Raw genomic sequence first — 24941 nt, forward strand, 5'->3', positions numbered from 1 at the left:
ATTTTTAAAAACATATTCCTATAAAATTTACAGAAAGCTGCTAACAAAACAAGACAAAACATATCCACTTTAGTTTGTCAAAGATAAAAAAAACATTAAAAAAAAGCACATTTCTCACAAATAGTATTTATTTTGTTTGTCCAATTAGTAATATCATAAGATTGCAAGTGAACTTGATTTGTATATTTTAATTGAAGAAATACCACAAATTGATTATGTTATTTTTTTAATTGCAGAGTTTAAACTACCTTGATAAAATTCTACTTTCTTCCAGGATAAATGCCTTTTCTGGAAATAAATATATAACTTGAATATATATTTGTTAACTTTCTTTTTCTGAATGCATGCCTAAAATAGGTTAATGAGCACAGTCCTTAAAATACATTTAAAGTGGACCAAATCAAGATTCCCATAGCATTGATTCTCCCTTGATGTAATTTACAATGTGTAAACTGCCACTCAGATTAGAAGTGCAGCACCTGACACTTAATCATTTGGCAATCTTTTAGATAATAGCTGAATTAATGCACTGTTGTTTGAACTGAAGCATCTCATAGAAGTATACATGTAACAAATTTTGTATGATACAAAACTTTACAGCAAGCTATTTGAATGTTTATTAAAAAATTCTCAAAATGACATGGAAACATGTTTACTGTACAAATAAAAGCACTTATACAATAAGAGTGTACACTATTCAATGACTCATAACATAATGTGGCTTCTTTTTATTCTACAATAGCTTCAGATTTGGTACATTCACTGGTTCAGTTAACATTCCTTTTAGGTTTTCAAATATGTGGTAATGAAACAAACAAAGGACAGTGTGTAGGTATTCATAGAGCTATTCTTATAAATCTGACCAAGTGGATTTGATAGCAAATTATATAGTAATCAATGTCAAAATGATTCTAGGACCTTTTAAAGTAAAAGCTGATTTTAAGTTTTCTATTTTTATAAAAGAGGTTTATTGATTAAAAAAAGTTTTCTTAAAAATGTTTTAGTAATAAGCTAAACTAAGATTATATTTGCATTTGTCTTCAGCTAGAATATATTCAGTTAAAATATATGAAAATTCACTGTTTTTATTTTCAAATCTTCATTAATAAAGCCAGGGTGTTTTCCACATTAGAAACTAAATTAACTCTAATATCTCAAGCCAGAGAATGTAATGCAAAAAACCTGGTAACTACTTAAAGTCTCTACAGAAAATTTCACCAGAAATGCTGTTTATAGAGCTCACAAGAGAAGAAGAAAAGGAGAAAGGGGAAAAAAAAAAAAAAAGGAAGGAAAAATTGAAACACTTCTTGGTACACACACCCATAAATATGTCCATACCATACTGTCAATCCAAAATAGAATTTCTGAACATTTAAACCATAGCAGATGACTTGGTTTCCTTAACATTAGAAAGTGCTGTCATTAACTGAGCAACACCTGGGTTTAACAGAACAAACATAAATGAATGCTGACACTAGAGAAATTTAGGTTATCTATGCCTTCGCTAATGAAGGGGAAGGTATCGTCATTTTAAAATTTTAGGACGGGCATAGGTGTGCGAGCCCTGAATCTCTGTACACAATGCGGGACAAGGCAGGAGGACCTCAAGTTTGTGTCCCACTGGGCTACATAGAAAGGTCCTATCTCAGAATTTTTAAAAAAAGTTAAACAAAAACAGAGAATATACAAAACATAAAACAACAACAAAAACAGAGGACAATAAAACATACTGTAGAAAAATAAACAATGACATAAAAAGGTAAAACAATCCCAACTACTATGGGCTGACAGACACAGATGAGGATAAAGTTTTGGGAACTACAGTTTTCTTATTCACAGGCCAAGAACATGTGCCCTGTTCTCTGATGGTGTCATCAAAAGCCAAAGACAGCACAAAGCGCAGATGTCCCCTGACTGACTCACTCCCAGAAAACACCCACAGACACAACAAAACTCAAAAGTATAACTTGTAGCCTTTAGATAATACAGACACTTTCATTATTTGGCTTCATAGACAATGTCATGTGACTACATTCCTATCCACTTTTATTGTTAAGAACTAAGGCTCAGGTGTGCTAGTATCAATTAGGTACATATCATTAGCGACATTTCAGAGTGTGCATAGATCTGCACTGTTTTCCAAAAATAATATATCCCCCCCCCCAAAAAAAAAAGTTATTGCATTGAACTGTGCTTTAAGGTTAAATAACAGAAGGGGCGGGACTTTCACAGGAAGGTGTACAAAAAAGTTCCGTAGGCTTTTAATTGTAGGTAGTCCAGTCTGTTTCAATGAAGCAGAAGGATTCGCAGTATGTCTCCGCCTTTGGAATGCTAGGCTTTCAAATTGTCATAGTGCCCTGCAAAAACTAAGACACAAGCAGCATTATCACACGGCGACAACAAATGGTTTGTGTTTGTTTTAAATTAACCATATTCCATGACAACTTCTCTTTAATGCAAACATGTACATGCCAGTAAGTAGGATCTGATATTGTCCATTAAGAAATATGACAAACCCAAAACAAAACCCCTAAATTATAAAGGCACATATGAAATAGCACTTGGTACAGCTTCAACTTAAAGACAAATGGAACTGGGTTCATGGAGAGTTTCTGAAATGAAAAACAAGCAGCTTCACTTCTCTCCTTTAGGAAACATAATCACAAGTTAACAGCTCTTCCTAAACATAATGGTTAGTGTTTACCATTAAGATGACTGGGAAAATAAACTACCAAACACCTGTCATATGATTTTTACAGTATATCAACATTAACCTCATGTTCGCCTTAATGAAAGATATAGAAAATAATGTGGCCACCAAATAAGTTATTTTCAGTGTTTGCGCTCTGAATCAGTTAATGTTTTTCATCTTTTTATTGCATTTATATATTTATTGGTTAATTGAGTGAGAGAGAGAGAGAGAGTGTGTGTGTGTGTGTGTGTGTGTGTGTGTGTGTGTATGTGTGTGTGCCCTCACACACATGCTCATGACTTCATGTCACAGAGCATGTGTGGAGGTTCGAGGAAAAATTTTCAGAGAATGTTTTCTTTTTCCCTGAGCTAGAACTTAGATTATCCGATTGGTGACAATGGTCTATAGGCTCAATCACCTTGATAGTCCCATCACTTAATTTTTTCAATAACTAGCAACAAAGTACAAATGTTATGGTGTGTTCAGAATACTTACATCCTCATACATGAAGTTTACAATCCCTTGTTGCAAGTGGTCTCTTCGCCTAAAAAAATCTTTACACACAAAAATTACGTTTTAGAATTATAATTGGAGCCCACTGATTCCCAATACCTAATGTCTCCTGGTTCTAAGACTGATAGTATCGTAAGTGTCCTAATATTCTAAGAAAATGAAGCATGAAAATATTCTAAAACTGAGTGATTTTGATGTTTCTCTATTTATATTCATGTTTTAAAACCTTAACACTATTTAGATATCATAGTGATTAAGAAAGCGAAAACACTATTGTAAATTTTCTAAAAGAAACAGACACTATTCACCAAAAAAAGAAAAAGAAAAAGAAAGAAAAGCCTCATGAATTGAGTCCACTTTTCAATGCTCAGTACCTGTCAGGGCTCGAAGCTTCACACAGCAGGCAACATAATCATCAAAGAAAATTCTGCCGTTCTTGCTGTAGCGCCGAACAATAGCAGCTAATGTCTGGGGACTCAGCCTATAACCTACGAAAGAAGAATGACACATTCAAACCTTCAAACTTAAATACTGTCAACTACCCAAACCCCTGCTATTAATAAAGTCATGAAACAGATTAACTTTCAAAATTCTTTCTATACAAAACATATTCAATTTATTTTTGGCAGGACTGAGGTTTAAATACAAGGGCGCATACATGGGAAGGAGAAGCATTCTACCACTGACCTGAAGCCCTCAAAAGGATATATTAGAAAAACATTAATATCAAAAACAGTAAGACATAATATTCATGAATAATTCCAGCAAGTGGAATAGAGCTGATACAATTCTAACTCTGTAACAAAATCAATTCTATAGAAAGACAATAATTATCTTCTCTGACATTTAAATATATTTTATTCTGAAATTATTCCTGGGGGGGTATTATGCACGGATTTTAACACTTCAGTATTGCAGTACCAAAGGAAGGATTATTATTAATCTTTGTTATCATTCCATTGCTGTACTTCTGATAGAATGTCTGGGTTTTTTTGTTTTGTTTTGTTTTAAGAACACCTGAAAATTAACCTTCTTAAAAGTGGTGGAAATAATCCCTTCTTCAAACCATAGTTTACAAAGAATGAATAAAACAGAAATTCAAATTAGGGGGTTCTATTTCCTACACTTCTAGCATGACCCTAATAGAGTTAATGGGGCATGTACACATAACTTGGGAGAATGATGCAGTATGGTCTACACATTAGTGGAGCAGTAGAGTTAGAAAATATCACACTAATCCAGCCAGAGATAAAAATAAGTACCAGAAGGAAAAACTCCTATAGTTATAATAAAATATAATCCATAGGGCTAGGGGAATCCAAACCACTTCCCCAGTTCCATCCTCAACACCACAAAACAAAATAAATCATGTATATAGAATACATGTATGATCATATATGTATATGTATTATATATATGCATACATATATGTCTATCCCGGAAAACGTGCTTAAAGTAAATACAAATTAAGATTCATACCAACACATACAAATTAACACAACTATGTGAAAGTGCACTTGAGCCTCCTTCTAGTGAGTTACGATCTGGATGAATTTAAAGAGATTCAAAGGTGTCAAGTTTGAGTAGTCCAGAATAACTCAACTCTTGATTGCAACTTGAGGGGGGGGGGACACGTAATACAGCAATTGTTTGGGTGTCGAAGGACAGCTCCGCAGGAGTCACGTCCCTTTTTCTACCACGTTGGCCCTGGGGATCAAACTCAGGCCACTGCGCTTAGCAGTGCCTGCTTTAGCCACTAAGCCTTCTGGCAGGCCCCAGAATGACCCTTTCTTTCATTCACATGGCCTGCTTGGACTCTTTGAGGCTTTTCAATTTTCTAAATTTTATCTTTGTTTTGTTTTGGTTTTTGTTATTGATTTTTCAAGACAGAGTTTCTCTGTGTAGTCCTTGGCTATTCTGGAACTCACTGGGTAGTGAACTCAGAGATCCACCTGTCTCTGCCTCCTGGGTGCTGGGATTAAAGGCGCGAGTCACCACTGCCTGGCTCACCTGTTTAATTTCTGGAAAAAAAAAAAAAAACTAAACTATTTTTTTAAATATACTGTTAAAGACCAAGTCGAATCAATTATTATTAAGGATCTACAGTTGAGCATGTTTATATGGCCAGGATTTTCTCTGGATACTAAAATAAAGTATCTATTTATATAACTAAATTGGGGGGAAAAATCACTAATTTGAACTCTGCCCTATAATTTAAGCCCATGTGCCTTGAGCTCAGAATTTAATTTTTGAACAGGTAATTTTCATGTATGTGCATTTTCTTTATAAATAAAAATGCAAAAAAAAATAGAAGAGAAGAATTAAGAAAACTACTTAAAGCATGACTCAAGTTGATACTCAGGAAACCAAGGCAGAAGGATCTCAGTGAATCTGAGGCAAGGCTGGGCTACACAGTGAGTTCTGGATAAGCCTGGGTTATAGAGCGAGCAGAGTGAGAATCTCTCTGGTGGAGGGGTGGGGGAGCGGTAAAAGAGAGGAAGTATAGGAAAGTACCACTGCATTACCTGGTAGCACATTAAGGATCATTGTACATTACCACTCTTTGCAGAGTGAACCAAGAGCCTTAGCCTATAAGAAGTACAACGAAAATAGTTTTATCTTTTAAACTAATCTGATATTCAATCTTCCCACTTTGAAGTTTTCCAGCACCTATCTCATGTGCTCTACACAAAGAAGAAAAACAAAAATTATTTTTCTGTTGAAAAGCTAGATACCAGTAGACACACCTGTGCTTGACAGGGACAAGCCTTTCATACATGATTAAAGAATCCACTGAGCTACAAAAGAATGGAATGCAAGTGGCAGATGCTAACATTAGAGATGGTAATTAAATATACTCCGGGAATTCAGAATGAATAGAAGGTTGCCTTTGGAAGAAATCTCAGATAAATTTACGGAGACAGGGCTTGGTGGGAGAGTGCTGGTATCACATATGCAAGACTGAGAATTCAATTTTCAACGCTACCACAAAGTGAAGAAATAACAGTAATAAGATTGTATTAGTGTCTGTGATCAAGATTTACCAGCAACTATGAGCCTAAATTAAGGGACATACTAACAGAAAACAGTCCTTTATTACTTCGCAAATTAAAGCAATTAAGGTTCATATTTTGTGAGCTGGAGATATGGCTCAGTACTTAAGAACTCTTTCTTAAGGACCTGGGTTCAGTTACCAGCATGAACATGGTAGCTAGCTCGCAACCTTCTGTAACTCCAGAGGAAATCTGACACCCTCTTCTGGGTTCCTAGCACACCAGGCAGTTATATGCACACACACATACTTCCAGGCAAATACTCAAAGTCATAAAATAAAATAAATAAATCTTTTATGAGTATAAAAAGCCATAACTTCATCAAAACGATGATTCTAAGAAATGTTAATAGTCTTACCCATCAGAGCGATGGCTTGACCCAGCTCATGATGTTCTACAGTGCCACTTTGATCTTGGTCAATAGTCATGAAGTTCTGCTTCCAGGCGGTCAGAGCTGCCCAAAGCTCCTTGAATTCACTGAATCCCATTTTTCCTGTGTAGTCTCTCTGACAGTTTTATTAATAAAAATAAGTTTCGGTAGCTGAGATAATTTATCTGATCCTGTACCCCAAATTGCAAACTGAAAAGTACAAATTCTCATGCAGTTAGCCTGAGCCAGCCTACGAAAAAATTTCTGTGTCAAACTGAAACTTTGTGGACTTTAAATAAGACCTTACAAGATACAGTTAGCTATGAAATTAACAACTGGTTTAATGTTTAGAAAGCAACAACTCTAAATTTTGGTATTTTCCTATTTTTATTCAAGGATACATCCAACATGGCAATCATAATTCTGCAGGTTTCCAAACTGAAGGCTGAAAAACATATTTAATATTTGAATACTAAAGTCTTCTCAATGTTATCTATGTAACATTAGGACATTCTTCACTTTATGAAAATATTTTAAAATGACAAACAACACAGAATCACTGCAAGTAATAAATGTTTGACTGTTAAGTATTTAGAAAAATAAAAATAAAATGTATAAAAAATTACTGTCTCCAAACTACTCACACTTACTGAAGCCAGTACTGGGTAAGTAGTTACAAAGTAGCTGATACATTACAGGCACTTGGCTTTGCCAGGAGCCTGGGAAGAAACCAGGTTTCAGTCTTCAAAACACCAGAGACAAGGAGAGTATATCTGCTGTGTACCCAGGAGTCAGGAAATGTGCAGAACTTAGAGAACATGCGAGGAAGTCATACAAGAGGCCATCAGACAGGCAAAGAGGGGTCAAAACAGCACCTGCTTAAATGTTACAGTCTAGACCAATGAGCATCCCTGTAGTGAAACAGCAGAAAAGAAAGCACAACACTTCCTCAGCTTCAGCTCTGGTCTACAGCAAAAGGACTCAAAAAGTAAGGAGCTGTGGGGAGGAGGGTGGGGGAATCAGTGCTGGCTTAGATTCAGTGAGGAAGGTTGAGCCACTTGAAAAAGGGGAGAAGGAAGGTCAACACAAACCATCTTCAGAAGGGGGTCCTGTGGGTATTGTCTACATTCCTGGAACACACACTCTCAAAGAAAACTCCCCGATTCTCTGGCCCTTAACTATCTTTCCCCTATTTTTCTGCAATGATCTCTGAGCAGAACTACAGGCAATTAAGGAATGCAGAGAGCACGGGAAATAGTCTCCCCACGGGAAGAGCAAACCATGTGTTTTCTAGTACAATTGGTCATCCCTGAAAACATGCATACAGGCAACATTATACAGACTACTGAGAAGGGTGCGTTTATGTACATGCATATGTATGTGCATGTACATATATGTGTGTGACATAACTGATGGAAAAAAGAAGCCATGGATTTGAAAGAGAGAGCAAGGAGGGAGTACATGGGAGGGTTTGGAGGGAAAAGGAGGACGGTGGAAATGTTGTAGTTGTATTATAAATAAAAGAAATAATTAAAAACAAAAGGGTTGTTAGAAATATTAACACTTCCATATTTATTTACAATGAAGCCACTAGAAAAAATTTTAAATCTCCCAAATTTGTCACAATTATATTCATCTAATTGGGCTTATTTTTTTTTCTAAAATAGGAGATATGCCAGCAAATCTCAGGTAAGCTTTCAAGGTTCTTCTAGCTCCTTGATATCAATGAGTGAACAGATAATTTAGACACACTTGGTTTTATACTGCTTGATAACACTTTGAAATCCTTAAGGCCGACTAAGTGAGATAAATTTCAAAACACCTGAAGAAAAGTGATAAGATACCCTGCTGGCAACAATAAAGGGCAGGTGCGTCCCTTTCCTCGTTGATGTATAAAATACCCAAAGAGTGGAGCATGTGGTGGCTGGTCACTTTTTGTCTACCGTCGGAAGCAAAGGAAATCGAATGCTCGCCCCTTTTCCTCCTTTTCTTCAGACGTTAGCCCATGAGGTAGTGTCACACTGTGACTCAGAGTACTGTCCTAACACATTCACCCAGTGGTGTGGGTCCTAGCTGACCCCAAAGCCAGATGTGGTTATGGTGACGATTAACCGTGACAGTGGATTACATCATTTAACACAAGCATAAAGAAATGTGAGCCAAAGAGGGTTTCCCAGGCCCATAAAGGTAGTGTGTGCGTAGAGGCACCAACACCGGGGCCTCATGTTCTCCATAAGTAAACTACTGGATGTTGGGGGGACGACACGAGAAAATGTTGTAGCCATCTTTTTGACAGGTTAACTTGGTTCACATTCAGGAAGTGGGAGAGCCAAACCAAATTAAAACAAACAAACAAAAATTAAAATTAAATCAACAAATAAGCATATCTTCAATCTCAGGATAAAAAAAATGAGCATTTAAAGTTGAAATATTTTTTAAAGAGTGGTGAGGCAAACTTTTCATCCAGAAAATGAACTCCCTCCTCATAACCCACCGGAGTGGAGAGTAAATTGATTGGGGGTTGGGGGCTTAACCTCTTAGAGGAAAAGGGAGTAATGAAAATAACATTCTTTTCAAGTTAGAAAGTCGAGAGATATGGCTATTTAATGTTTACGCATAAAGAGAACTGCTGAGATACAACCTAGTTACCGTGGGAAAGATGCCAAATGTCTAAGAATTGGCAGCTTCTGAACATGTATGTGAAGGTGGAGCTAAAAACAGAACTGAGTTAAGGGGGCTACTTTAAGAGCATGCAAAGACCCAGTCCCCTCTCTATGTTATTCAGTTCGATGGCTGTCAGACCCATACTCTCACCCAGCAAGAATTTTGCTTTATTGAGATATTTCTGGACTTTAGGATGCTAGGCACAATGGGAATGAACTAACTACTGAAAACAAGCCAATTACCTAAAAATTTACTTAAGAACCCTGAAAGTGTGTTTTGCCTCCTAAGGAGAACAACAGAAAAGGCATCCTTAAGGAAACAGAGGAAATCTCCCATGACAGTGACAACTGAATCCCACAGGGACACTGCCCAGCTTCACCTTAATAGGAAGCCCACAGTCAACCAGACCCGGGCTTACGCTCAGCATTTTCATGAGATTTGGTGCAACAAAGTGTCATCAGACACCCAAGAAATGACAAGGAAAATAATTAAATAAGCTAGAAGAATGAAAACAATTTTGAAGGGGGGAGGAAGGTTATGTAATAAGCATTCTAATAGTTTCAGAGAGATAAAAGAAATAGAAAGCATAGCATTTGGGGGAAAAAAAGAGGCTCTTAGCACTTATAAAACATACCATCAGAAATGGAAGACACAGAAGAGTTTATAAAATAAAGCTGACATTCTAAAAGAGAGAGAGAACAGATGACTCAGTCCAAATAACGCACATCACAGAAAGAAGAAACATCACTGAAGAAAATTTCCCAGAGCAAAAAAGTACAAGGGATTCCAATGACTGAGCACACCCACTCAGTTCCCCCATGCAGTGCTACAGGGCACCTATATTGTGAAATGTCAGAGCAGCAAGTACCTGTGAGGAACGCAATGACCCTGAGCATCCAGAGAGGAAAAGCACATCTCACACCTTGTGAGATAGAAACTAAGGGGATGGAAGCTCAAACCAGAAGTTCTTTTGAGAATGTGTGTGAAAACGACAGCCAAACAGCAGCAGGAATGTCTATGGCGGGAGCATTTAACAGCCCCAGTCTCTTTCCTGCCACTGTCTAGGTGGATGCTACCCGCTGGTCTATGAAGGAATGCTTTTTGAATTTTATGTGGAAATGGGTTGTAATGGAGAACTCCACACCTTGATGAGCAGCCACTCAAGGACGGAGACAAATGAAAGCATCTTCAGAGAGTAAAAGTCTCAAAAATTGATGCTAATCCATGTACTTTTTCATTAAAAGCTACTTGAGAGATCTCAATGGAATAATAGGTTGAGTTAAAAATATTAGACAACAGAGCAGAATAAATAATAACAGAGATACAACTCAGGAAGGCAAAAGAACTGCAGAATGGTGGTGAAAGAATGAGACCCAGCCATAAAACACAGAGCATATCAGAGGGATGTAAAACCTAGCTGTCAGGTCAAAGGAAACGCTGATTCCCTAGACTTCGAAAGGCAATGTGTATGTCCAGAAATGAGTCTTGGCTTAGCTCAAGCTGCTCTATTGAAGGACTTCTGGCCATTAGATAAAAATCTGCATGCCTCATGAGCTTTTGAAACAGGTTCCCATCTGCCAAAAGGAGTCATTTCCCTTGCCTCTGGCAGAAGGGCCATATGGCTTTCCATGGACATACTCCTGTGGTTGCAAGTCAAAGTCCATGCTGGCTTCCAGGCACCTACAGTGCCTCTTCACAAGTACATATTATGACTTTCCAAGACCCCACACTAGCATTCTATCCCTTCTCTCCTTCCCAGATACCCATTTGTTCTCTATCTAATGACAAGATTTTTCCTCCTACCCTCCCATCCTGTTATCTCTACCCTCACTCCCAAATCCCCCACCCCCTACCCATGCTATTCTGTATTATTCCCTCTTTTGCTAGTTTCTACTATTCTTCCTTCTCTTGCAGACAGTCCTGGCCCTGTTCCCTGCCTTTCCTTGTCTCTCTGCTCTGGATCTTCCAGATGCCTCTGGATATTTTCTCTCCCTTATCTACAATAAAAATCTTCCCCTGTTGGAGCAGCCATTCCAGCAGCTCTTTACTTGCATCACTTGCAAACACTGTGAATTTTTAGAAAAAACAAAAGGCTACATAAGAAAGAAAAGTAGCCATACATTGTCACAAGACACAGTTATAAGCGACATGTAGACAACAGATAAAAGGTAAATGCTCATAACGATCTCTAAATTATTGTACATCTATCAGCAGGACAAAGGATGGAAATTTTTCACATGAAGGGATAAAGTGATTTTAAGGTTGGAAGACATTTCCTCAGTTCTCACAGCAGAATATCAACTGATGATCACGAAGCTTCAATGCAGTGCTAAAGCTATGACACTTTATGACACTTTGAGGTCTGAAAGCAAATTCTAAAGAAGCCACTTACAGCCATTTAAAAATGTTTCTCCTGAATAGTTAATGCTGAAAGTCAGGAGAGTAAATGAACAGTTGTTTTCACAGCAATACGTACAGAACTATCTGAGTCTTTAAACTTGGTATATGTAGAGCTTACAATGTCTTTAATATTTAAGGTGGGGGACTAAAATGCTAGAAGTGGATTTCCTTTTCTAATACCCTAAGCAACAAAAAAGGGGAGATGAAACAACGCATGATCTCACGAGCGTAAGTCCCACTAATTCCAGACTGCGTCAAGCATCTCTGAAGTTCTTCCGCATCCACTTCACCATCCTGCAAGAAAAGAACGACCGAGGGTTTTAATGCGCAATGGTACCAAAGGACATTAAGAATGTTAACTGAGTGCTGCTTGGGGGCTACCTAGAGATATTCAGTTTTCAAGACAGCAAACCCCACAAAATTCACAAGATAAACGTTGACAGCGAAGGCACATTGCAGACGGTGGAACCTGGTGAATTTCTTCTCTGGGTCTGAGAGGCCACACAGTCCTCTTGTCTTCTCATGAGTTGACACAATGGAAAACGCCTTGTCACTTTATTCACGGTCACCTTTGCCTTGCGCCCTGACAGCACATCGTGCACCTTTCACTCCCATCACTGTGCTTGGACGAGGTTTACCAAATTACAAACTCTATAGTTATTTTTAAAACTAGGATTTAAGAAAAAAAAGCGTGTATTTTTAAGAGTGAGGTTGGGTTAGAAAAAAAATTTTTCTCCAATGATACGGACATCAGAAGGCCTTTCTGTTACATTCTACCCAAGTAGACATTACCAATAATTGTCTATCCTGAAGTAACTGTATCAAGCCAATATTATGTTTTAAGAAACATGAATTATGAATATTTTCTTGAGGTATTCTAAGTGGAAATAGGTATTAAAGTGTTCTATACCCAGATCTGATCGCTCTTCAGCCAGGCCACTGCCGCGAGAGGACAAACTGAACCCCAGGTATGGTCAACCACTGCACAATATTAGACTTTTAGAAATAAATGATTAGAAAATATCTTCCCAGGCTGGATAGTGGCACAAGCTTTTAATCTCAGCATTCAGGAGGCAGAGGCACTCTGTGAGTTCGAGGACAGCCCAGTCTACAGAGTGATTTCAGGACAACCAGGAGTGTTACACAGAGAAATTCTGTCTTGAAAAACAAACAAACAAACAAACAAAAAGGAAAGAAAAGAAAATAGCTTCCTTACCATCTTTTGATTTTTTAAGATAACAATTATAATTATTTCTCTCATTAACTCTTAAGTGAGAAAATACTATTGTAGCTGAGAATGAAATTAGTAAGAACTTCTAAGCCTTGCCAGTTTTTTCCCCCACTAACAAATCAATGCACTATTCAGACAGCACAATGATACATAGAATTGAATGACCAGAAAACATGCAATTAAAACTTTCATAAAAACACATGAATATATGGAAAATTTCTAACAATGCAATAAAATTATAAGAAATAAGGGCTGTACAGTCTGATGTTTTCTGTCCCCATACGAGCCTCTTTTGTAACATTCACATACAAGCTCAACCATGCCCACCAGTTAGGCTATCATTATTTTTAAACTCAATACTTCTAAATATAAAAGACAAACTTTGAAGGTTATACAGTTTTGATTTTTTTTTTTTTTTGGAGCGAAACTAGTTGTAAAATTAAAAACTTAAGAGTATTGTGATCACTGGAAAAATGCAGAAATCTGTTGACTTCCTCAATTTTTTTGAAATTTTATGCGTTTCGATTTTAATTTTGCTTGGAGATGGAGATCTTATTATGCTGCCCAGGCAGGCGTGTCTCAAATCCCTGGGCAGCTGGGATTGCAGGCACTCCCCTGCACTCTGATGCCTATTTGCAAACTTTATCTTATGAAGCTTTCGGAGAGATATAGAAAAGCCATTTACATACATAATCCTTTCCTTCAAGTTACATTGTTCGACCCAATTATCCTCTATAAACAAGAAAATTTAGCCAGGACAACTGAATTTTAATATTCTACAAAATCGAAGTCATCAGACAGGTTGAACGGGGCTTGTATGTGTAAGCAGAGTCAATATGAAAGTAAGGCTAATGAGATCCATGTGCAAGCACAGGGTCAGTCCCTTAAAAGCTGGAAAAAAATGAGCTTTTGCTCATCACAGTGTTCTTAAGTGACTTTTAAACGAATCACATTTGAGTACTAGCTTTGAAAACACATTTAAATTGTACTTCCAAGACAAAAATCTCTCGTGTCTTAGCCCAGCCTGACCCTAAGTCACTTAACGATACAGACACAGTTAAAAGTTACAACAGGAGTGACATTAGGGAACCTTCAATGGCAACTAAGATGAGTGATAATGAGAGAAAGGGTGTATTTAATTTCCTTACTAAATACACTTGAGGTCTATGATGCTTCGCTGTATACTTGCTATGTTTTCAAAGTATATGAAGCAGAAATACACATACACCGCACATATATTTTTTTCTAATTCTAAATCAGTCTTTAGTACATTACGGAGAAGCAAACATGGTTGCATATGTCAGTGGGAGATAAGCTGCCATGTTCCTTGAATCTAGGAAGAGGGCTGGGTAATTCTGTATAAAGCCTCTGTTCTTAGAAAAGCAATGAGACCTGAGGAGCACACTCAAGTGAAAAACAGAATGTAAGTTGTTGTCCATGTTCTGTGAAATGCTAACCCACCCCAGTACATCCTCCACTGTTCTAAAAAGAGAGGAGGATGGTTACAGACAGTAGCTAAAACCAAGAGAGAATTTCTCCCTGTCATCAGTCAGGCATTTAAATTTCCAGTGCACTGTTTTCTTTCAGATTCTTGATCCTTTTTGGCATCAACCCTCTTTTCAAGGAACAAAAATAACCCCCACAAAAGGTACACAGCTAAGGATTCCCTTCTGAGAGGTAAGTGACACTCAGAGAAGGACAAGCTGGGGACCTAGGTCCACCTCATTTGGGATGGGATCATCATCACCATTGGTACATCCCTGAAGGATTATGAGCCTCATCACATAATTATAGAACTATCAGAAAAAGAAAGAGTGGTACAGACTGGGGGAATAAAGGACACAAAAGAAAGCGGTAACAACCTTTCAAGCTACACGTGAATATCACGTGTTCAAAAAGATAGCCAGCAAAAATAAAGTGTTTTTTTTAAAACTCTATTAGTTTCATGGAAAAGTCATCAAAATAACTATGATGCAAATGTACAGAAACTTGAACAAATGACTGGTAGGTACACTCATTCATTTAACATACACCGACTGAGCCACCCACTGAATGTGAATCCCTTTCAATACACCAGACATCAAACAGTGTGCAGTGTTGGTATAATGCTCTTTTGAAATGTATACACCTTACCCTTGTTCATTCAAATGCTGATTTCTCCCCCCACTCTCTGGTTTCAATCCAGACATTGCATTGTGATACTTTTCCTAAGCATCACATGTCTCAACTTTGTGTAAACATGACAAAATAAAAACCAGCCACAATGATGAGCAATGGAGAGGGAGGAGTAAGGTGGAGAGAGGAGGAGCCAGAGGACAGGAAAGAATGGGAGGCAGAGGCTGGGAGAGGGAGGCTGGAAGAGAGGTCTTGGACTGCCGTGGAGAATGACCGGGACCTACGGTTTCACTAAAAGCAAGTATAATGTGGGAAATCTAAATGTTAGGAAACTATGAGGGCTTGGAGGTTTAGGATGGAGTAACTATTGCCCAGCATTGTGTTCTAGGTTAATTATATAAATCATAGTCTGTGTGGTGATTTGGTTATACAGCTGTTCAGGATTAACAGCAACTTTAATAAAAGATATCTTAATAGTAAATATTAATTGCCACTTACAATAGTGCAGCACAAATTCCTTGTCATTACAGTATTGCACTTCAGAGGTAGAAGACAAAACAGTGCGGCAAAGATTACATCAAGTGACATTGGAGGCTACAGGGAAACACAGCATAATTGATGCAGAAATGAGAAGTGTGGGTACTCTGTGAGGGTGAAGAGTGATGCTACAGCAGATAAACAGCAAAGTAAAGCCTCAACTGAGGACAGAGAATTAGATGGCGACCCCTGTACTCTAGTCCTCAGCTGCTGTGACAGCAGCTCCTGGCTGGGGTTGCAGATGAGCACTTGAAATGTAGCTACTATGACCTCAAATGTCCTGTAGAGGCAAGGGCCCCCGCTAGAGCCACAGACTCAAAAGAAAACAGAGGTAAAATATTTCACCATTTCTTACGTTGCTGACATGCTGCTGTGCAGAACAGTCTTATAAAATCCTAGAGGCAAGTGGAGCCCTCTGAGTCTTAAGGCCATCGGGACATGTAGTGAGACCCTGTCTAAAGTAGACAATTAGTTAATTAATTGACAAAAGTCAGTAAGGGTTTATTGCTTCATAAAGGGAATCTGGTGCTGAGTACAAGGTCACATGGCAACTTAACTGTGCCGTCAACCCCTGCATCTCTCACAGTCTCCACCCACAGGCCTTTATCTCAAGTACATTGTTCCCCAAGCCACACAAATGGCTGCTGCACCTTCAAACTTCACGCTCCCTTTCCAAGCTGGAAGAATAATGAACTGAAAGAGCCACGGCTGTCTTCTAACAAGGCCTTTAGAATTATGGTTACGTTTTAACTTTTTTATGTTGTGAAATGTGTGCGCAGCATGCAGGGATGTCAGAGGACAACTTCTGGAATGGAGTCAACACCGTCTCCCCCCAGCACGTGGATCCCAGGGTTTGAATTTGGATCATGAAGTACCTTTATCTTATCAGTCCCCTAGTAATGCCTTTATTTGGATAAAGCACCCCAAAGAAACTCCATCCACATGACTGTTTTATCTTATAACAAACAGATATTTTCTATAGCTATGATTTTCCAGCTTCTGCCACACACTGAGAAAAAGTTGTCCATGGGGCTTGAGTAGCCAATCAAGGGTCACATACAGTAATTCTGTACAAAGCCTCTGTTCTAAGAATATGGGACCTGAAGAGCACTCAAGTGAAGAACAGAACGTAAGCTGTTGTGTTTTATGAGATGCTACACACTTCAGGACATCTCCCATTGCTACAAAAAGATGGGGGGAGGAGGACCGTGGAGACAGACTGTAGTTGAAACCAAAGGAGAATTTCTCCTTGTCATCAGTCCATCATTTGAATCTCTAGGGCACTGTTTTCTTTCATATTCTTGATCATTTTCATCGACTCTATCCCAGAAACAACTACAATTTCTAAGTCACAATTTGATAGCCTGCTGCAGATTTAGATGTGGTCTTCTATCTGAAATTCCAGCCTACAGTCTGAATGCACCATGAACCATCCTGTTATTTCCCATAGAAACAAATCTAGCATCCATCACCCCAATAATTGTTAAAAATAAAAACGGAATAGAAAAAGCTGTTGTGCTAGTGGAATATCCATATAAGGCCATGTGGTCACATGTTCATCCCCCTCTCCCACCCTCTTCTCTCTCCTAGTCAACTACAACATAAAATGCCACTTGCACCACCGTCTCAGTTAGGGTTACTATTGCTTTGATGAAGTAACATGTTGAGAAGCAAGTGGAGGATAAAAGGGTTTATTCGGCTTACACTTCCATTTCACTGTCACTGAAGGAAGTCAGGACGAGAACTCAAACAGGGTTTGAGGGCTGGAACCTGGAGATAGAAGCTGTTGCAAAGACCACGGAGGGGTGCTGCTTACTGGCTTGCTCAGCTTGCTTTCTTACAGAAGCCGGGACCTCCAGCCTAAGGATGGCACCACCCACCATGGCCTTCCCATTTGAATCACTAATTAAGAAAGTGCCCTCCAGCCAGATCTTATGGAGGCATCTGAGGTAACTTTCTTTCTAGCTTGTGTCAAGCTGGCATAAAACTAGTCAGCACAGCCCTCTTTACTATATCCTGAATTCAGGAATCAAGTTTTAAGTTTCTTGGTCTTTTATTTCAAATGCTTATTTTTTTTTATACATAAGGGTTCCATTACTAATATTATATTGTACTTTGCCACCACACAGCTGCAGTCAAGAATGAACCACATGTAAGGCCGAGGTCCAAAAGATTAAAATGGAGTTTAAAAGATCCCTATCACCTAGAACGTAGTGTGTTTGGGTTGAATGTCTACCAGAGGTGAATTGTTAATGCTCTGGTCCCCAGGCAGATGAAAATAGGAGGTGGGACCTATGGTAAGGTCCTTGGTCATTATGGCATTTACTCAAAGGTGACAGTGGGCATTTGGTCTCATCCTCTCTGCTCATTCTACACTCCAGAGCACAATACTGTTGTCAAATAAGGCACCACTGTGACTCTATGACTTTTAGATCCACTTACATATATGAAATATATTATGATATGCTTCATACTGGAATATTTACTCTCAATAGAACAGTTTATGATGAAACTTTTGATTAATTTTTAAAAGGGCAAAAGAGAGGAAAACAGGCAAAATAAAAATTTGGAAATTTGATTCAAGTGGTATTTGGTAGAAAGAGACATCTTTTCATATTTCACATCTCCGCTTAGAGAGGCGTGTTCCTCTGCTGTTCTCACATATCATCCACAACACCCACATCTCACACCGCATCCACAGCAAACAGCAGGACTGTTTGGGACTGAGGATCTAGTGAAAAATCACCATACAAAATAAGATATGGAATTTCTTTATGGCTATCTGAAAGCAAGGGAAGACAGGGTTCCTATGATCTGCCTTACAGAATAGAAACTCTAACTTCTACGCCCTAACTAAAGGAAGGATTTATGAGCTAGGAAACATGATGGGCACACAGACACATATTTATACAATATAAAGGTGATTGTATATAGGTACATGTATCCATAGGTAAAATAATTATGATCTTAAACATGTGCACATAGTTCCATGCTATACACATGTATAAAGTCATAATTGTATGCTTTCTAGTTCTAAATATTCATTTAATATTTCTTTTGTACCAAATGCAGTCAAAAACCAATAAAAATAAGTATAAGACTGTATAGACTACTTCATCTCTACACCACAATACTTGAATGAAGCTACTTAAAAAACTAGAGGTTTCACTTTGATTAACAGTTTAAACGGACAGGGTCTATCATGGCGAGGAGGACACGGTGACCTGGGCTGGTTCCATGGCAGAGGACGTGGTAGCGTGGCTTGTTCCATCTCAGCAAATCAGGAAGGGAAGCAGAATGCTCTGAGCGGCAGAGCAGGTCTGTAGCTTTCAAGCCACACTCCCATCGCCCTCTGTCTACGGACCTTCAAAACAGCACTATGAGCTGGGGACCACGGGTGTGAAGACAGGAGCCTGTGAGGGTGTTCATATTCAAACAACAGCAGGTGCATGCAACTTTAATGTCGCTCCATCTTTATTGGACAGAACTATAAAGTTACTTAAAAAGAAAAAATTGTTGTAAAATTAATGTATTAACAGTGAAAGTGAAGGCAATGCCACTGTGATCACGGATTATCAATAACAATTCATACAGAAGTCACGGACCTGAACTGGCAGGCTTGAGCTGCTCTGCGCGCTTACAGTGCTTATTCAAAGTATTAGAGACTAATATGCTAATAGCATGTCACACCATTAAGATAAAATTTGCTTTTATTTTCGTTTTAAAAAAAATAGAAAAGTCTCAACATGATCATTTTTGTAATCTTTGTAGAAAGCGTGCTATCAGCTTAAACCATTTATTACTAAAAATGATAAAACTTCAGCTGTCAGAACACATGCGGTTTCTCAATTTGAATAAATGTATGGCAGTGGAAGTTGGTTCCTCTCACATCATTTGATATATTTATGTTTTAACTGGGATATACATATTTACATTTGATGAAATTGATGCCAATGCTGAAAAAGTTCTAAACCTTCCATGCATTCAATCAAATTGTGAATATTCTTTTCTTTCATAAATTGACTTAGTTTTCTATTTAAAAGTCATTTAAGGCGAGTAGGGTGTTTCTCTATGTGAAATATATTGAAAGAAATCATTTTAAAATAAAAAATATAATTCAGCAGACCTAGAGTGATAGTTAAGAACGTTTGCTGCTTTTACAGAGGACCAAAGTTTGAGTTCCAGAACCCAGGTAAGTGGCTCACACCTCCTTTCGACTCCTAACTCCAGGTAATCAGATATCTCTGGACTCCCTCGGCATCCTCCTATGTACACATGCACGCACCCATGCACACGCGCACGCGCGCGCGCGCACACACACACACACAAATTAAAATAATAAATATTTAAGAAAACATAATTCCAGAGAAGATAAGCAGTAAATATTTAATTAGGGGTATAATTATGTCCTATGTTCCAGTGCCTGTGGCTATAACCAAACACCCAAAACTGGTACATCTATAAAGAAAACAGGTTATTTTGGCTCACATTTTTGGAAGCCAGGAAGGTACAGGCTGTTTGTGGAGAGGGCCACATGCTTTTCTCTGTGTAACTGATGAGCATAAAGACAAGGTAACGTCTGAAGGATAAAGAGTATGTCTATCAAGAATGAGGGGCTCTGAGTGACTTATTTTCAGACCATCCATAGGGCTCAAATTCATCCTGCCAAGGCAATGGAACCCTTACACTCTAATTGCCTCTTAAGGACTCCACTGTTGCTCAACAGTACCACATTTGCAATTACACTTTATCATGATCTTGAAAGGGACAAACAACACTCACTCATCACAGTAAGCGAGCACGCTGTCAGGAGGAATCAGTTTTCCTCACTTTGAGAGTATCGTCCTTTTCAGTCAAATGAGAAATATGCTAGCCATCCTTCTTACACGCTTCTAACAGTGAAACTGAAGACCTCCAATTAAACTCAGTGGGTCTCAAAATAATGATAATAACGATGAAGGTCATACCTGTGGAAAGGGGACTTACAGGGAATTTGGGGAGATAATGGGAGGAGACTATGCGCTCTAATAAGGATGCACATTATTTACATGTGAAATCATCAAGAACAAACCCAACAGACATTTTTTAAAAATGAAGCAGTTATGACTAACTTCATCTTTGATCTTAAGAACAGTATTACCCTACATGTGTAAGACATAAGCTTTATACACATTTTAAATAATACACTAAGTGGATAGTGACCATTTACTCACTCGTATTTGGTAAAGAAATTGTCACCTCACCTGCCCAGCAACAGCTGTGAAGTAAGTCCACATGGAGTCATCCGCAGGGGAGTAGCTGTCAGTGTACGCCAGGTACCCAGGGTAACCCCCAGAGAACATATTGGGACTGGCCCCTGGCATTGGCTGGCCCATTTGCATTCCTGGAATCTGACCACTGAAGTTTCCAAACTGTTGAGTGAAAAGCAAAGGTTAGTAATGAAAAGTTAGCCTACAAAACTTAGCTTGAAAGAAAGTATTTATTAGAAATCACCTGAACACACACACACACACACACACACACACACACACACACACACACATGCACAAAAGTGACCAAAACAGTGGTTCTCCACCTTCCGAATGCTGTGACCCTTTAATGCAGTTCCTCATGCTGTAGTGACCCCAAAACATAAAATTATTTCTTTGCAACTTCAGAGCTGTAATTTGACTACATTTATGAATCGTAATGTAAATATGTTTGTTTTCTGATGGTATTAGGCCCACCCCCCATGAAACAGGTCTTGACCCACGGGTTGAGAGAACCACTGCTTGAAAAGAAGAATGTAAGTGTGACTTTAATCAGAACTAAAAGCAAGCATAAACAGAAAGTAAAACCTAGGGCTCCCTCTCTAGCAAACTAAGACGCACCTTTCCAGAAATGTGCTTAACGTAGTGAAACTACAGTCTAAACATGGGAAATCACCAGATGAAGCACCCGCCGTGACAAGAGATGTATTTTTTTTTCTTTGAAAAGCACAGTGAGCAGAAGAAAATAACAATGATTGCAGCCAGTCCTCCTTGATCTTTCCCTCTTTACTTGAAATACAGTTGGATACCCAGAAAACACTTCACGTTGCATTTGTGTAAGTCTACAGAAGGAAGCCATCATTACGGCCATTCATTATTCAATTTTGAACAACTATCTTGCCCTGCATCTTTGCAGCACTACGGGCAAACAAAGACTGCCAGAGGGCAGAAAGAGAAAAGAATTGAAGAATGAGGGAGAAACAGACACACCACTTGGGAATCTGCTGGTAGCTTGCTCAGGTACCTCTGGGCTATGGTAAAGTATAAGGCATGAGGGAAGCACTGGGAGCTGACTCACTGAGCCCCAGCACCATTTACCCATTGCAATGAGTTATCCGAAAGGACCATGTCACTCTCAGACCCAACACCCTACAGAAGCATGTGACTCCAAGGTGATTACTTCCTGTGCCAACACTTTTTTTTTTTAATTTTACGTGCATGAGTGTTTTTTCCTGCATGAGTGGGCACTGAATATTCTGGCACTGGAGATACAGTTGACTGTATCACAGTATCACGGTTGACTGCGAGCATGCTGGGAATCAAACCCTGGTCCTCTGGAAGAGCAGCCTGTGCTCTTAACTACTGACTCATCTCTCCAGCCTCTCCTACCTTTTTTTTTTTCCCCCTGAAGGGATGTTTGTCCCTTCATCTTTGAATGTGAATTTCTGGAAAAATAAAGCAAGTTAGACATGTGCATTGTCTAAGCTTGAGTCACCACGTGTGATAGTTCAGGCAAAGGAAAAAAAAAAAACAAAAAAAACCCCCCAAAACTCTACAGAGAAAGATCCCAAGTACAGTCCACCAAGGAAAGAGAAAAAGATGCAAAAGCCTCTAAAGGTCTGGGGAAAGAAAAAAAAGAAAAAGAATCTAAAACCAAAGGGAAAGATGCCAGAGGTGGAAAGGAGGGTTTCAGGGCTGCCCACCAGGGGTGGCTTTTTCAGTTGACAAAGCCATCAAATGGCCAAACCTAGCACATAGGTCTAGAAAAAAAAAAAAAAAAAAAAAAAGTCCAGCCAGCAAGGAACTTAGCAAATGCCGGGAGGAAATTTGGTGTGCTTGGACTTACCCAAGAGAGCTAGACATACACTGCCACCATCAATCAAAGAGCTGACTCAATGAACAGAGCTTTATTTATACAATAACAAATTGCAGGCTCTCCCAGCACCAGCAGGGACGGGCTGCCTAGTAAATCTCCTGACACAGGTTCTCAGTGGAAGTTCACTGACCAGTTTGCTTGATTCTTGAAAACTTGAAGAAAATGGCACAAATGCTCGATTTACAGCATAATAAACTGAAGGGAATTCCTTCAATGGCTAGCTTCTCTCACCACTCTATATACCTTTGGAAAAGGATATGAAAAAGCTGCCTAAATCTGGGGACTCAACACTCAAGAGAACAAAAGCCCTAAATTAACAGTTGAAACTGGCAAGTTATGCAGCCTCTTTAGGCTGGATGTAGCTCACAATCAACTTTCCAAAGGAGACTGGAAACTGCATCCAGATAACCAACCTTAGGATACAATGAACAAGCAGACCTCCCACATGCAACAGAAAGTTGCAGTTTCTGTCCAGTTTAAACCATCTTGGCCTGAGACCCAACAGATTGTCAGAAATACTCAGATCATTAGCAAAGGGCTGCAAATCTAAGGATTTAAATTAAAAAAAAAAAAAAAAAAAGCAACATTTCTACACTACCCAACAGTCTTTAGTCTTGTAAAAATGAATAGCTGGACCTTAGCTAGAAATCCCTTCCAATTATATTCAGGGCGTCCACCTCCATTTTCCTCAGTTTAGTCCCTGAGGAACATAAAACACAATCGAAGCAACAAGTTCTCATTTTGGAATTCTCTCCAGAGTTCGTGAAGTGTGAACTAATTAAGCTGAGTATGAAGGACAATCAGTTAACATCACTTCTTTTAGAGACTGGAACTTGGACCAGTATGCTAGAATTGATGTGAGCACCCACCGGCTCACCAAGTTCCCTGGGGATGCATCTGGATTTTCTCTTGAGGTTTTAATATTATTGGACAGTCTTCCAGAGATGCTCCCCCACCATCTCGGAAGTTAAGAGAATTGGATCCAGAAGAGATACATTAAAACCCTTGGTCAACAAAATTGCTTATCTTAAGAAGTTACAGACAGTGTTTTTGACAAAGAGCCAGTGAACCACCTTCCCAGTGATACTGGTCACTTCATCACTCTCACACATGAGAGGACCTGCTACTCATCCTCCTGCTGAAACTGGTACCCTGGAGAACCTGGAACTGTGTTTGAATGACAGCCCCAAACTGCTCCGCCTTCCCTTTGGGCTGGCTCTCTGCAGCAAGCTTTCAATCGTAAGTATCGAGCACTGTCCCCTCGGTCACCTTCTGCCTCAAACTGTTGCTGGAGGTTCTTCCTTCATTATTCAGTTCGTAAAGATGCAAGGTCCATATTAGGTTATGGCCTGATACAAACTGCTGGTCCCACACACTGTTCAAAAACTGTGATTAATGTTTCATAACTACATTGTCTATTTATGTAGATAGTTATACATGGCGGGTTTATAAAGAACGCATTAGCTGTTTCTGCTAACAGAGGAATCATAACCATTTATATACCATTTTTTAACTGTTAAAAATGGCTTATATAAGTTTTCCTCGCTAAGTTTTGATGGATGATTTTCTGTTCTGTAATTAGACATACCACTCTGTTTAAAATGTTGGCAGCAAATTGTGAGTTATTAAATTTAAGAAAAAAGTAGCATAGTTAGATATGTTTCTTTTAGAAAAATAAAAAGGCCAACATTTTTCTTCCTACCATTCACATCCATTTTTCCCTTATCAACTGTCAGATTTTTATAACAGAATAGGCCCTGAAGGTGGAATCTTTCCTTAATTTATTTTGAAATCTGAAATTTACATTTTATATATTGGTTACAGTTGGAGTAAATCCCTGGAGTTTTTTTTTTTCTTGTTATGATTTGATGTTTAATCAGTCAGATCTAGAGTTTAAATATTCTCTTAAATATTTTGCAGCAGCTAGTTTAAATATTAAAAGATGCATTTTTGTTGAAACAACTGGCAAACTGAAAATAATACACTCAGAAATGGAAAATTCCATTAATCTTATTTATCAAAGTAATTATAGAACAAGACATCTGAGGTGAATCTTTGGGTAGGAGGTATGGAGACCTTTCCCAGCATAAATGTGTTTTCTTAACTTTGAGGGAGTGGAAACTTGTAATGAAGAGGGCATTTTTTTTTTCTTTCCTGGAAGAAAAAGATCCACAAAAATTTAACTTGAGAAAGCTGGCAAATAAATTACACCTAAACACACATTCTTTACATATATCTACA

The 24941-nt window shown here is 38.6% G+C and overlaps 1 protein-coding gene and 1 pseudogene across 2 annotated transcripts in view; one reads left to right on the top strand and one right to left on the bottom strand.

Moving 5' to 3' along the window:
- Positions 1 to 593: 593 nt before the first annotated feature.
- The window catches only part of Gca (grancalcin), a 48909-nt gene continuing 24561 nt past the window's right edge, over positions 594 to 24941 (bottom strand). For both annotated transcript variants that reach the window (XM_055600876.1, XM_055600875.1), the window contains 7 exons: positions 20819 to 20986; positions 11917 to 11986; positions 7030 to 7073; positions 6617 to 6764; positions 3580 to 3693; positions 3188 to 3246; positions 594 to 2366 (listed from right to left, as the gene is read on the bottom strand). In XM_055600876.1, coding sequence (XP_055456851.1) covers positions 2340 to 2366; positions 3188 to 3246; positions 3580 to 3693; positions 6617 to 6764; positions 7030 to 7073; positions 11917 to 11986; positions 20819 to 20956 — 600 coding nt within the window. In that variant the 5' untranslated portion in view covers positions 20957 to 20986 and the 3' untranslated portion in view covers positions 594 to 2339. The remainder of the gene's footprint in view (positions 2367 to 3187; positions 3247 to 3579; positions 3694 to 6616; positions 6765 to 7029; positions 7074 to 11916; positions 11987 to 20818; positions 20987 to 24941) is intronic.
- On the top strand, positions 21951 to 24041 carry LOC129671256 (leucine-rich repeat protein SHOC-2-like; annotated as a pseudogene).

The sequence above is a fragment of the Psammomys obesus genome, unplaced genomic scaffold, assembly GCF_907164565.1.
Source record: "Psammomys obesus unplaced genomic scaffold, mPsaObe1.curated_primary_1811, whole genome shotgun sequence".
Classification (NCBI taxonomy): domain Eukaryota; kingdom Metazoa; phylum Chordata; class Mammalia; order Rodentia; family Muridae; genus Psammomys; species Psammomys obesus.